At 43.1% G+C, this 12,355-nt stretch overlaps 1 protein-coding gene across 5 annotated transcripts in view; it reads right to left on the reverse strand.

Moving 5' to 3' along the window:
* Positions 1-12,355, reverse strand: part of adcy2b (adenylate cyclase 2b (brain)) — a 41,186-nt gene that overhangs the window by 9,770 nt on the left and 19,061 nt on the right. For 2 of the 5 annotated variants that reach the window (XM_041955071.1, XM_041955075.1), the window contains 11 exons: positions 11,652-11,763; positions 10,268-10,395; positions 9,145-9,303; positions 7,882-8,014; positions 4,341-4,517; positions 4,219-4,259; positions 4,026-4,133; positions 3,724-3,793; positions 3,339-3,436; positions 2,559-2,643; positions 440-580 (listed from right to left, as the gene is read on the reverse strand). In XM_041955071.1, coding sequence (XP_041811005.1) covers positions 440-580; positions 2,559-2,643; positions 3,339-3,436; positions 3,724-3,793; positions 4,026-4,133; positions 4,219-4,259; positions 4,341-4,517; positions 7,882-8,014; positions 9,145-9,303; positions 10,268-10,395; positions 11,652-11,763 — 1,252 coding nt within the window. The remainder of the gene's footprint in view (positions 1-439; positions 581-2,558; positions 2,644-3,338; positions 3,437-3,723; positions 3,794-4,025; positions 4,134-4,218; positions 4,260-4,340; positions 4,518-7,881; positions 8,015-9,144; positions 9,304-10,267; positions 10,396-11,651; positions 11,764-12,355) is intronic. The other 3 variants (XM_041955073.1, XM_041955072.1, XM_041955074.1) reach the window with 3 other exon arrangements.

Consider the following 12,355-nt stretch of genomic DNA (forward strand, 5'->3'; position numbering starts at 1 on the left):
CATCTGGCGTATCAGGTGAAATGTTTATAGAGTTTACTGGTGTGGTCTTTCATGCACGTTACCCAGTCCATGAGTGTGCGTGCATGTAATACATAAACTACTCACTTACTGAAAGAGAGCTGACAAGCAGTATAGGGGACAAATGTGACACAAGTGTCATAATCAGACGAGCAATGAGTTAAACATACATTTACCCAAAGCAATCTCATGGTGCTGTAATATTAGAAACATGCATGTCCCTCTCAGGATCTCAGGAGGTTTAAATGCCATTTTAAAGGTGCTTCTACACCTGCTCCCCAGTGTGACCGAAATGATCCAAAATAATATTATTTCCACTGTATCGCTCCAGCTACTGTCAGGACATACCGTTCCACAATCACCTTGAACATCCGTGGACCAACCGCGTCCACGACATCTTAACCTGTAACCGGTTTCTCACCATATTGAAGACAGCCATCACCAGTATGAGAGCAGTGGTCGTCATGGTGAGGACCAATCGCAGCCAGGGATTATTGGTGACGATGATGCGGGATGAAGTGGGGAACCAGTTAAGAGAGCAGAAGGAGCCCTTCCTTCCCTGCTGAGGATGCAAAGAAACAGAAGGAATGATGGGAGCAGGTGGACAGAGGGAGCAGCTCTTTCTGCTCAGACTACTGAAAATAATACTCCTCTGGAGACATGATGGTCTCTTATGTGACTGCAGCGTACATGCAAAACATGCAGGTGCTTCATTCAAAGTCAACTGCAGAAGTGAATTATGTTTAGCTGAAACATTATCATATATCTCAGATTGGGTCTGTTTTATTCTTAGCGATAACTTAACTCATTAGACTTGAAAAAAACATTTTTCAAACAACGTGTTTGATGTCGATAAACTCTTTCACAGATGAACAGAGCGCATCCTTTAACTGTAATATGCCTCATTAATAAACATTTACACAAACCCAGCAGGTGCCTGGAGCTTAAAAGCACACATACTGTAGCTTGCAGAGCATGTTAGGCCTGGCGTCTCATTAGAGGTCAGAACAGACCCAACTTTATTGAAATCCTCATTCATCAGAAGTGACCCACTTACTGGGTGATGATACTCTCTTGAGGAGCAAGATGGAAGAAAATGGGCTCTAAGGGAAGAAATCAGTTATTGATTGTCCATAAAACACTTGTGACAGGAAGCTGTGGCAGCCAGTAAATAACAGCCATCCCTCCACTAAACAAACGGCAGCAGTGAATTGATGGATGACGGAGAATAAAAGGTAGATCAGCTCATATGAACCTTGTATAGAATGGCTGCAGGGCTCCTATGAGACAAGTCATTGTTGAGTTGTGTAGCCGTTATAGGAGAACCAATTACAACTTTATCCTGTATCCTTGGAGTTAAAAGGTTGTGCTTGTGTGTTTAAAGAATCTGGAGTAGATAGAAGTATTAACTCTGATATGATAACTCATACTACATTTTTTTTTACATAGAATCTTCTTCTGTCAATTAATCAATTAATTACAGATATATGGTTCTACTTATTGCATCGCCTGCTTGTACATTGGCAACAGATCACTTCACAAGTGACTGATGGAGCTTTTTGTAGTTTTGAAGTTGAACTCAGTGCTTGTAAACAAGCACAGGAAAATGAATCCATGTGAAAGACAGGAAAGGCCAGATTACCACACTGTGAAACGTTTTGGTCGTGGGCCCTTGGGAGGCATCACATTCACAATGTACAACAACAGGCTTTATACTAAAGCCACAGGCTTTAACAACAATTCGGAAATGGGAGCCAAATGTCAAACAGCTGAGATAGTATCCGCACCAATAAATGATCAAATGTCAAAATCCAGAGAATACAAATGAAGGTAGAAAAACAAAACACTTTAATGATAAGATGGGCAATGCAAAAATTAGATAATGCAACATTTATTTTTTTTCTTTTTCACAGAAAGTTTCAGGTTGAAATAAAACTTAATAGCCAAATAATTTATAGATTTTTTTTAATACCTTGTGATAGTAGAGACTGTAACATGTCCAGAGGGTATCTAGTGAGCTGCTTACTTACTGGCTCCATAATTTCCACAGTTGTTAAAGAACAAATTGGGAGCTTTGTAGAGACTACATAAAACAATGTAGTGGATTATTAAACGTCAGACACTACATGATGCTTTCTGTAGAGATTCTGAATGAATTTAGATGTGTTTTTAAGGCAAATAAATTAGTTTTACCATTTATAGTTTCTTATCTATATATAACATATATCATATGACATATATCAACATGTATGTTTTTTTGTTGAATGGCAATTGTCTGCACAATGGGAATACATATATTTTGATGGCTAAGTTATTAGGTCACAGGCAATTCAACAGCAAACCTTATGAAGTGTTCAGAAGAGAGAAAAATGAGTGTGTCGTGTATAGAATTTTTAAGAAAATGAAAAGGTACTCTGTATTTTTGTCTCAAACACAGATTTGGTGAGTGTGTGTGCATGCAACTGTGTGTATGTGTGTGTGTGTGTGTGTGTGTGTGTGTGTGTGTGTGTGTGATCTCTAATAAATCCATGGAAACCCACCAGAATGTGACCAGCAAAGCAAAGCAGCAGGATCAAAGCCAACAGCAGGAATGCCAGGCCGAAGGAGATCCCCAGCACAGCAGTTCTGCAAAAAACACACACACACACACACACACACACACACACACACACACACACACACTGACGTTATTCCAAACCCTCTTGGCACCTCTCGGTCCTCTGCAGTGTTATCCAGGGCAATACGTGCAATGGAGATTCTAATGCATTCTACCTCAGACCTGCAATCCATTTACATTAAGTAAGCATAACTGTGGCTTGTGTTTCATAATGCAGTTATGCTCATGATTATTTTCTCTAAAGAGAAACACAGTATGGCTGATTTAAGGACCCTTGCCATAAAACAGATGATATCACATTTAAAAGTGCAGAGCGATGCTGCGAAAACCACAGCAAAGATAAAGAGTGTGAGAGAGAGCGAGAGAGAGAGGTGAATTAGACAATCAATGGCCTCTCACATGCTGAATTACACCTCTGGCTCCCTGAGGCAGTAAATTAGCATGACCATGAATTTCTCTCCTCGCCCTTAAAGAGACGACACACTTTGATTCACCTGATGTACAATCACTACCAGACACGGTGCCCTTTCATCTCGATCTGCTTTTTAGCATTCTGCCTTTTGGCCCCCTGCCTCTTTCATTTCAGCGCGGTCCCTGTTGATGAGACAGCTGGCGTCAAACGGCTTTTTCACATCAACCTGCCGCCGCAGCTGGAGTTTGCTGACGCTACGAGTGTAAATCCTGTGGAAGGGCGCAGACTTACTTGGGCAAGACGAGGACCTGCACTATGAATATGCAGCAGAATATGAGGCAGGCGCAGGTGACGTAGTACTTGAAGGCTGGTAATGTTGTGGATCTGTACTGTTGAGAGAAGATAAGAAGGTAATTGAATTGAAATTGAAAACTGAATAGGCCAAAAGCTGGAAAATTGGGTACATTCGGAGATACTTAACAGCAGCAGCAACACATGCTAAGACGTGAAGAATGAAAGAGGACAAAGTTGTAGTGTGGAATACACAGTGGACAATCTGTGTCCTATAAGGTTGTACAGCCTCCTTAATGGCTTCTGTTTCTGACAACTATACAGTCGCATTGATTCGTCTCCCCAGTGAACAAAGCAGGCTGGTGGTTTGTATGCACTCGCCTACCTCTTTCTCCAGACCTTTGTTGTGGAAGAACAATGAGATCCTCTGGATGTCCTCAGACTTCAGCCACTGTCTGGAGACACAATCGAGCAGACAGATTCAGGAAACACAGAGCCCTTGTTTGAAACCTGTTGCTGGCATCAAATTCAGAATAAGCGTATATTTACAAGAATCAAAACATTAAATATATCATATTTATACAGTTTTCAGTTGAGTATGTCAAAAGGAATGAGCAAATTCGTCATCAGCATCCCAGCTGCTGCAACAGACGCAGAGATTGGGTGTGCGGCAGACGTGGCGCTTACTTCTGCGAGTTGATGCCGTCGATAGTGCGAATCATTCGCTCATTGAGTTCCTCCTCAAACCTCCTCCGTTGAGATTTGGACCTGGGATGGAAGGGAGGGGAGGACAGCCTTAAACGTGAGACACAGAATGAAAGTGATGAAGTGCTGTGGAGGCAGAGGGATTACATGTGTCGCAGCACCGCTCCTAGCTCACCTCTCTCGTCTCTGGATGTGGTACTGCCCCATCGGAACGTCCTGAAACAGGAATCGCACCATTCATCCACAATAATAACTGATTATTTGCATCAAAGCGAGGGAGGACTGAATCGCACTCACAGTCGTGTTGATCTTGCCGTTGTCTGTGGTCATGCTGTCTCGATGGTGGAGGTTGGCGAAGGGCTTGGCGGCGCCCCAGGACTCCAGGTATCGGGTCATTCTGACAGACGCCCTCATCTTCCCGCCGTCCAGAGAAGGACGAGAGCGCACGCCCAGCAGAGGGCTGTGCCTCTCCGTCTGGGGAACCCAGCAGGAGCAGAGGAGGACACAGGTGATTTTGAAGCGAGGTGAATGAACAGAATGAGCTAGCAATTTTAATTTGCAGTTTTGAATGATTTTCCTCTCATTGTGTTAATCAATGTCATGGAAACAATGGCCATTGTGATTACCACAGGTGAACTGAGGCGCATTGAACTGAACTTCAGTAAACAATGCACGATGCACAATGCTGGAGTTTGATTTTGTCTACAAAGTACCTCCTGAAAAGTTATCCTCACAGCACTTCAAACTACTAGCTACTGATATTTTTGTAAATGATCGTCCAGAGTTCAAAACAATCTAAATTCATTTTCTGGGACCAAAAGATAATTATTCCTTTATGTCTGACCAATCCGAGCAACAATTCATGCTCACTCTCGGTGGGTGTGAAGTAAAAAGGACCAGGTACTTGGGGAATGGTGGTCAAATGACAGCTCTTGACATCTGTGACCTGCCTGTCAGTGTTTTGAGCTACTTAAACCACTTTAAGAGAATGATGCAGCTCTCCTATTATTTTGGCATGCATGCTGAGTGCTTCTCTCTGACAAACACCACACCACTTTACTGCTGACAGAAACACTGTCCTGCACCGCGCCATAGAGCAGTCAGAAGTCTTTATCCTTTTCCATCATTTATGCCAAAGCTGGGCGGGTAAAACCTGATGCACCAGATAGTTTGTTACACAGAACCATCTGGGAAGTCGTCCATGGAAACTGTTTGGAAAAGGGCAGGCACTTTCAAAAAATACTTGGCATGTGATTGGATGATCCACCATCTATCAGAGCCCAAATTCGGCCGCTGAGATTAATGAACCATATGATGCAATGGGACTCTTATCGGGAGGGTTAGGTCGGGAGGAGAGCAAAAACATTTCTATCTAGAAAAACCTTCAGTTCTGTTCTTTGCTCTTCTTTCAGCGAAGGAACGTTTTCCATTTCTGATATAACTGATGCTACAGCAGCATCTACGCTAACCTCCTCAGGAGTCGCCGTTGGTGATTTTGAACAAACACCCCTGCTGTTGTAACATCTAAACCACGCCCTCCCACAGCTGCCTGGAGTTCCTCACAGAGCGACTGGTCTGAATGACTGTGGTCCAGCCAAAACTCGAAGCCTGGCAAGATGGATTCTCACGAGTGATCTCATGGATCCAGCTGCCTCTAACCTTGTTTCATTCCTCTGGTGATTTATTGTAGATATTGTGACTGAGCAAACATGGCATACGCACATACGAACTGAAACAGTCACTGTCAATAATGGCGGTGTTCATTTCCCGCGGGTGTACCGAACAGCTCTGACAGTGACAATCAATGACAGTGACAGTAGAGATGACACCTCCTGTGACCCATGCTCCATATTTGGCCTTGATCCACTCAAAGACTTCTTGAAAATGTCACTGATCACCCGCAGCCTTTTTCCAATATCTGATAAGCTATCTCCATTACAGTAAATAAAGGCCACAAAGTAGCAGCTTGTCATAGTTTGTAAAGACCGCCCATAAGATAAAAGTGCTATTTTGAAAGAAGACAAGTTACCACAGTGTGCATACCCAGAGGCTTAGGTTAGGCGGAAGACTGGTGGTTTAGTCTATTACTGTAGGGCTGCATGGTGCCAGAGAGAATTAGGTCTCTCTGCTCAAGTGTTGCTACTCTGCATTGATAAGTGGGATAGCAAAGAAAATCTGAAAAAAAAAAAAACGGTTGAAAAACATGCAAACAGGGCGAGTACATGAAACGCTCTAATAATGCGAGGACATGAAACGCTCTAATACACTGAAGTGAACAGAGAGAGCTTTTAAACAGACAGCTGATAACATGCAGTTTGTATGATTGCTCAAATAACCTCTTCCTCAAAACTCAACATCTGGCGGAGTTACAACAATAGATTGTTTGAGCGTGGCGCGCACTGATAAAGTGTTGAAATATGTGATCTACGCGGTTTGTTGCACAGAAGATGTCTTTTTCTGACATTCTGACAGATGATAAGCACAATAGTATCAAAGAAAACACGCTCCATCACTTAGATTAGCAGCCTCTATGAAGGGTAGGTGAAGTTCTTCTTGCAAATTTCCATTGCAAACTGCTGCCACTGAGCTGAACGTCTGCACTCTGAGAGAGTGTTTAAACGGACTTTAAGGGAAAGCTACCGATCGTTGGTCAAGCTCTTTGGCGAGCAATCAGACGATGAAAACGAGAGGAGGAGGAAAAGGAGCCCAAGGATCGGATTTGGAGGAATGCACCGGAATGCGTAAAGGTCTCAATTCTTCAGAGAGGTGCCCCTGGTCTGTGAAGCAAGCAGAGAGTGAAGACAGGATGCCTGAAGGAGGAGGGTCTCACTGCAGATATTTAAAGAGGTGGCTGCATCCTAGTCAAGTGATGGGTCGATTAGGAGGGAGGAGGACTGTTAAGCATGTTTGCCGAGCCAAAAAGCAGAGCACAGACTGGATGCCAGCAACATATTCTACATAGAGATGTTCTCGGCAGATCTCTGAGAAGTCCTTAAACAGCCTTTCACTATGTCCTGGTTTGACTGGAGGACCTGCACTACGTCTCACAGCACCTCAAGCAGTGAATAGGGATCCACTCCCAGCAGAGAGGCCGAGGTGCTGTTCATTTGATAGCATACTGTCATTGGTTCACTACATGCTAATATTATTTTGCAGTATCAGAATAAATCGAATAATATTTGATTCTATACTTGACATTATCAGAGTTGCTTAGCTGCCTCCGGTGCTCCAGGCAGGATGGAGAGATGGCGTGGGATTTTTTTCTGTAAACCTGACCTGCACACTGAAATGTTTGTAAAGCTGTGGTGCTGAAAATAGACCCTCATATTTTTTGCATCCAGGCTCATTATATCATCATGACCCAAAACACACATAAGCGGCTACCGCTGCGGCAAACTGGCAGCTACTGCATGTGCATATTCAACCTGGATCACTGATGATCAAATATACAGGATAATACGGAGTGAGAGTATTTGTTGTGCTGCATCTCGAAAACTTCAGCTTTTCATGAACTAAGAAAAATAGACATTTTTCAGCAAATCCACTGGGTTTTTAAACAGTGTATCTAGCTTCAGAAGTTGAATAATTGTCTCACACTACAAAGTAACACATTCAAAAAATGTAAAATGAGCAAATTAAGAGATAGATGGTCATTTATATTACATCTGTGATGTGACAGTAATGTTTTTTCCAAGGCTTAGGCATAGGGAAAGACTTTGCCACCACTAGTCAACATAGAATCACCATTATAACTTCACATGTTCCCAGAGCAACCTTTTCACCAGTGCTGTCTGACTGTATGTGACTGTATAGAACTCTGTAAGTGATAGTATCTGACCTTGGGGTTGATGACCAGGAAGGTGACCACACCATGTTCTTTCAGGTAGGAGTCTCGGCTCTGCCCGTCTCCAGGCTCCACCTTATAGGAGCCCTTCAAATGCTCCAGTGTCACAGAAGAGATGTGGACCCTCCTGGAGATCAGACAGGACGGGATTAGAAGACAGATGACGAGAGGTCAAGAGCTTGCGTCACTGTGTCATCAACAGGTCTATCGAACATATTATTTACTTTCCAGCTTTACAACCACGCTAACCTGCAATTCTCACTTTTTTTTTGCGTTGTTTGTTACCATTGCAAAGGGATGGAGGGATGGAGACAGGAATATGTGTTTTTCAGTGGGCATGTTTTTCAGATATCTTTCAGCAGGCATAAGAGGAGACAAACCATTAGCAGCCCGGTGAGACAATGTTGTAGCACTGGAGAGCTTATTTTCAGTGAGCATGCACATAACCACCAGCAAATGTTCCCATGCTTGTTACAGTGCTTGGATGGCAGGTCTAATGGCCACATAACAAACACGGAGCTGACTGGTCAAATGAGGTGGCTGTAATTGTCTGAAATGTTTAGGATGGGGTAGAATCTCATGTTCCGTGTCGGTCTGTTAACGTATGTATTTCCTAATGTAAAACAAGTTGGTAATGAGGCAAAAGGAGGAAATGACTCAGCTGAGCGATGACGGTGCTTGTTCTTGGTGCTGCTGCAATACGTCGATATGTTGTTCCCTCAGGTGTAATGTCATATTTGGTTTTAAGGGGGTGGTTTACTGGGGATCAACTAACACTGATTTTAGAACACTGACACTGATGCGAATGTTTTGAAGCTGGACTGGTCTACGATATTTCATAGATTGTGATAAATCTAACACAATCTTTCCACACCCCAGAATGGAAAAGAGCAAAATCGCGGGTAAAAATTGAGCCTCCTTGAGACACTAACTCTCCACTGAAACTCCAGATAATGATGCTATGGTACTTCTGGCCACTGGGAATTGCTCACTTCTACTTAAGGCCACATGAAACAGCACTGGAGCAGATGGGAATTCAGTGACTTGCTAAAATGCAAGTCAACATTAATCACAGAGAGCAGAACGTGTTAGCCAATTCCCAAAGCATAGCTTCCTGTCTGGTTTACAAACTAAAACTGGCAACTTGCAGGTTCATCCCTCTAGTTTGCCAACCACACGACAATTGTAAGGATCTGCAAAGCAGCACTGCAACCTCAGTGAGATCAAACATTCTTTGAAGTATTGGTAATACCTTACCCTGGCACACCTCCTGCCTCCATGTGATTGGCTAGCGTTACGTCGTGTGACCACACATCATATTGCCACTTCCGGAGGCCAATCACACCACACAGGACGTTCCCAGAATGGACACCAACACGCATGTTGATATCGACTCCAGTGGCATCGCGGACCTTCCTGTGGGGAGTACAGAGCAGTAGAGTTCATCTTTAAAGGAGTAGGTGACCATTTTGGAAAATGTGCTTATTCGCTTTAATTCAGAGAGTGAGCGTGTTGAGCGCAGAGCTGGAGATGGGACACGGCTAGCTTTGCTTAGCATAAAGATGGGAAGCAGGGGGAAACAGTCAGCCAAAATCATTCCTACGAACACATCTAGAACTCAAAAATCAGACAGATATATTGTAACCTTTGAGATGGATCATCTCATTTTCAAGTTGGTCCCATTACAATTAACACACTGTATCTCATTTATTAATCTGTTCACAAACAGAGATGTAAGAATGACATTATGATTCTACGGGGAGGTACGAGCTGGAACTATTTCTTGGCTAATCCAGCACATCCACCAAAATACTGAACATTCGAGTTTTTGAAAATTAATATGTTTTTTAGCCATTTATAGAATGCCATTACTAAAGCTGCCAGTAATCAGTCATGTATTTTGTGAAATGTGCCAAAATGATTCAGAGTTTCCTCTGGAATTTAATATCAGCCAAGAGGAGAAAATCCTCCATAACTGCAGTGAAATACAGAGTCTGCTTCATCATGCGAGAGCTGGACGACACTGGATGACGTCTTTAATCTAATAGTGATTAAAGGTCAGTGCCGGCAAGCAAACATATTGGCTTCTGAAACTAATGTGTGAATGTTCATGCATGAGTGAGAGACACAGCGATAGATGAGCAGAGAGGGAATATTTTTTCATTTGTTTGAAATTTATATTTGCTCAGTTGGGAGGCTTATCATATTGAATTCACATTGTGTTTACTCTGGAGTTCAAACAGAGCTGAAATCAAGTCTGGCATTCCTTCTGCTCAATCTGTTTGACAGGCGCGTGTTTGTTTGTGTTTCCATTTGTGTGTGTGTGTGTTGGTGTGTGTGAGAGAGAGAGGGAGAAAGAGAGAGAGATCTGGTATTTTACTTGATGGCCTCACACATATCCAAGCCCATCTTCACGCAGTTCCTGGCGTGGTGAGGCAGCGACTCGGGCAGACCAGACACGCAGTAGTAACAATCTCCGAGGATCTTGATTCGCATGCACTCGTTTTCCTTAAAGAGAGGGGTGTAGAGAGGGGAAACAGGGATCAAGTGTACATTTATCAACAAACTCTTTTGCAACTGCTAACTGTTTCACTTATACAACGCCGTTTCTTGTGCTCTTTCTCACCTCCACACAACCCTCGCGCGCACACGCAGTCACATCCATCAAGCCCAAAATCATACGCCCACACACCTAACACATTAGCTCTTCTTCCACATGTGGGATGTGTAACAGCTCATCGTTGCATCGGGTTTATGTAACGGCAGCTTCGTCAGGCGGAAAGACAGAGCTGCTGGACACAAAGCTGAGAGAGCCTGACTCAACTGTTTAGACCCGCGTAGCCGAGTGCCCATGAGACTGCGAGATACACTCTGACCAGCCCACACTGCTACAACCCGCAGCTGTTAACAAGCACGGCACTCTGGGGCGGTGCGGTGCGAAGGCCGACGCTGGCCGCAGGACACAGAAAACATTTATTTCAAGGACACACTTCATCTGATTGACAGCACAAGACAGACTATGTTGTCTCCTCTTGGGTATTTTGCTTATTTAGATTGATTATTATGCAGGTAACATTAAATGAAAGCACTACTTGTGAAGCAGAGTTTACGTCCTGAACGTCCTTAATTTATTTGATCCAAATGAATTCTTGATGAAAAATCTCATAATGTAACTGTATTTATGGTGTGTGTTTTGCACGTTTCACAGCAGGGTTGGGGAGGCATAATGGAATAATTTATAGAGATGAAGGAAAACCTGTTGTGGAAACTCAGTGATAGCAAGTGTCAGTGTGATTTGACCCTCATGGTGGACATTAACTCTCAGAGCTGAACCTCAAGCTCCAGCAGCTTCTCCGCTCTCTGCTTTCAAATGAGAAACCATGTGAGGTGAAATTAATGCTGCGGCGACTGGAAAGAGGAAACACTGCATTTTCTATTAAACATGAAGCTGCATCTTGTGGTGCCGTATTAGACTGCATTATACAGTGCAGTGTTTCCAATTTTTTGTCTACCTCATTCACATACAGTATGGGGAGCAAAAACACGGTGCAGTATATCTACATAGATTTGAACACCTCTCTAACAGAGAGGACTTTTTATTACACTGTTCAATATTATTTCCTGAGAGAATGAGCACCTCTGGACTGGAAAAGAGATGAGTGTGTGTTGGAGGGCACGTGACCCTTCTCTACCTTCTTCACCTGAAGCACACAGAGTGTCCCTGCGTATGAAATGTGATATATAGATGAAGATGGGCGAATTACCTTTGCAATCTGGTCAAACTTGCCAAAGAGTTCATTCAGCATATGTACGAGTTCACCTGGGGAGCAGTCACTGGCCAGCCTGGTGAAGCCCACAATGTCGGCATACAGAATGCTGCAGAAAACAAGAAGAGACAACAAATAACACAATTAATTGGCGTACCTAATTTTTCATTGCACTGTATGAGGAGATGCATGAAGTTTAATTAGTATCATTTTATGAATAGAGTAACATGGGTATGGAGCCCTTCAGCATTTGTTACACTTGGTTTAATTGCCTTCAGTGAACTTGTATGCAGTGTTGTTTTGCAGCACTTTTACTGTGGTGGCTGGGGTCAACATAGGCAACATTTTACTCCAGAGGAGGCCTTTGGATTCATATTTGACAAAGTACAAAAGCAAATGCTCCTTGGTGCCCCCATGTAAAAAAAAAGCTGCTAAACAGCCCTCTCGGATGCCCCTATGTTAGATAAAACATGATAAAGTGCCCTCTGTGATGCTCTAATAGAGAAAATGCGATGTGGTGCCGTATAAGCTGCCTACATGTGAGAAAATTGGTTGGCCTCTATGTGCCCCTACATGCTTAAACAGATAATAGTTCTTGTAGTGGTTATACTTAAATCTGAGTCACAGAATAAAACAGGTTTAATCTTAAACAGGGTTTGGAACTGTTTCACCATAAATGCATCATGATGCTGGTGCCTTTT

Source organism: Chelmon rostratus, chromosome 16, assembly GCF_017976325.1.
Source record: "Chelmon rostratus isolate fCheRos1 chromosome 16, fCheRos1.pri, whole genome shotgun sequence".
Classification (NCBI taxonomy): domain Eukaryota; kingdom Metazoa; phylum Chordata; class Actinopteri; order Chaetodontiformes; family Chaetodontidae; genus Chelmon; species Chelmon rostratus.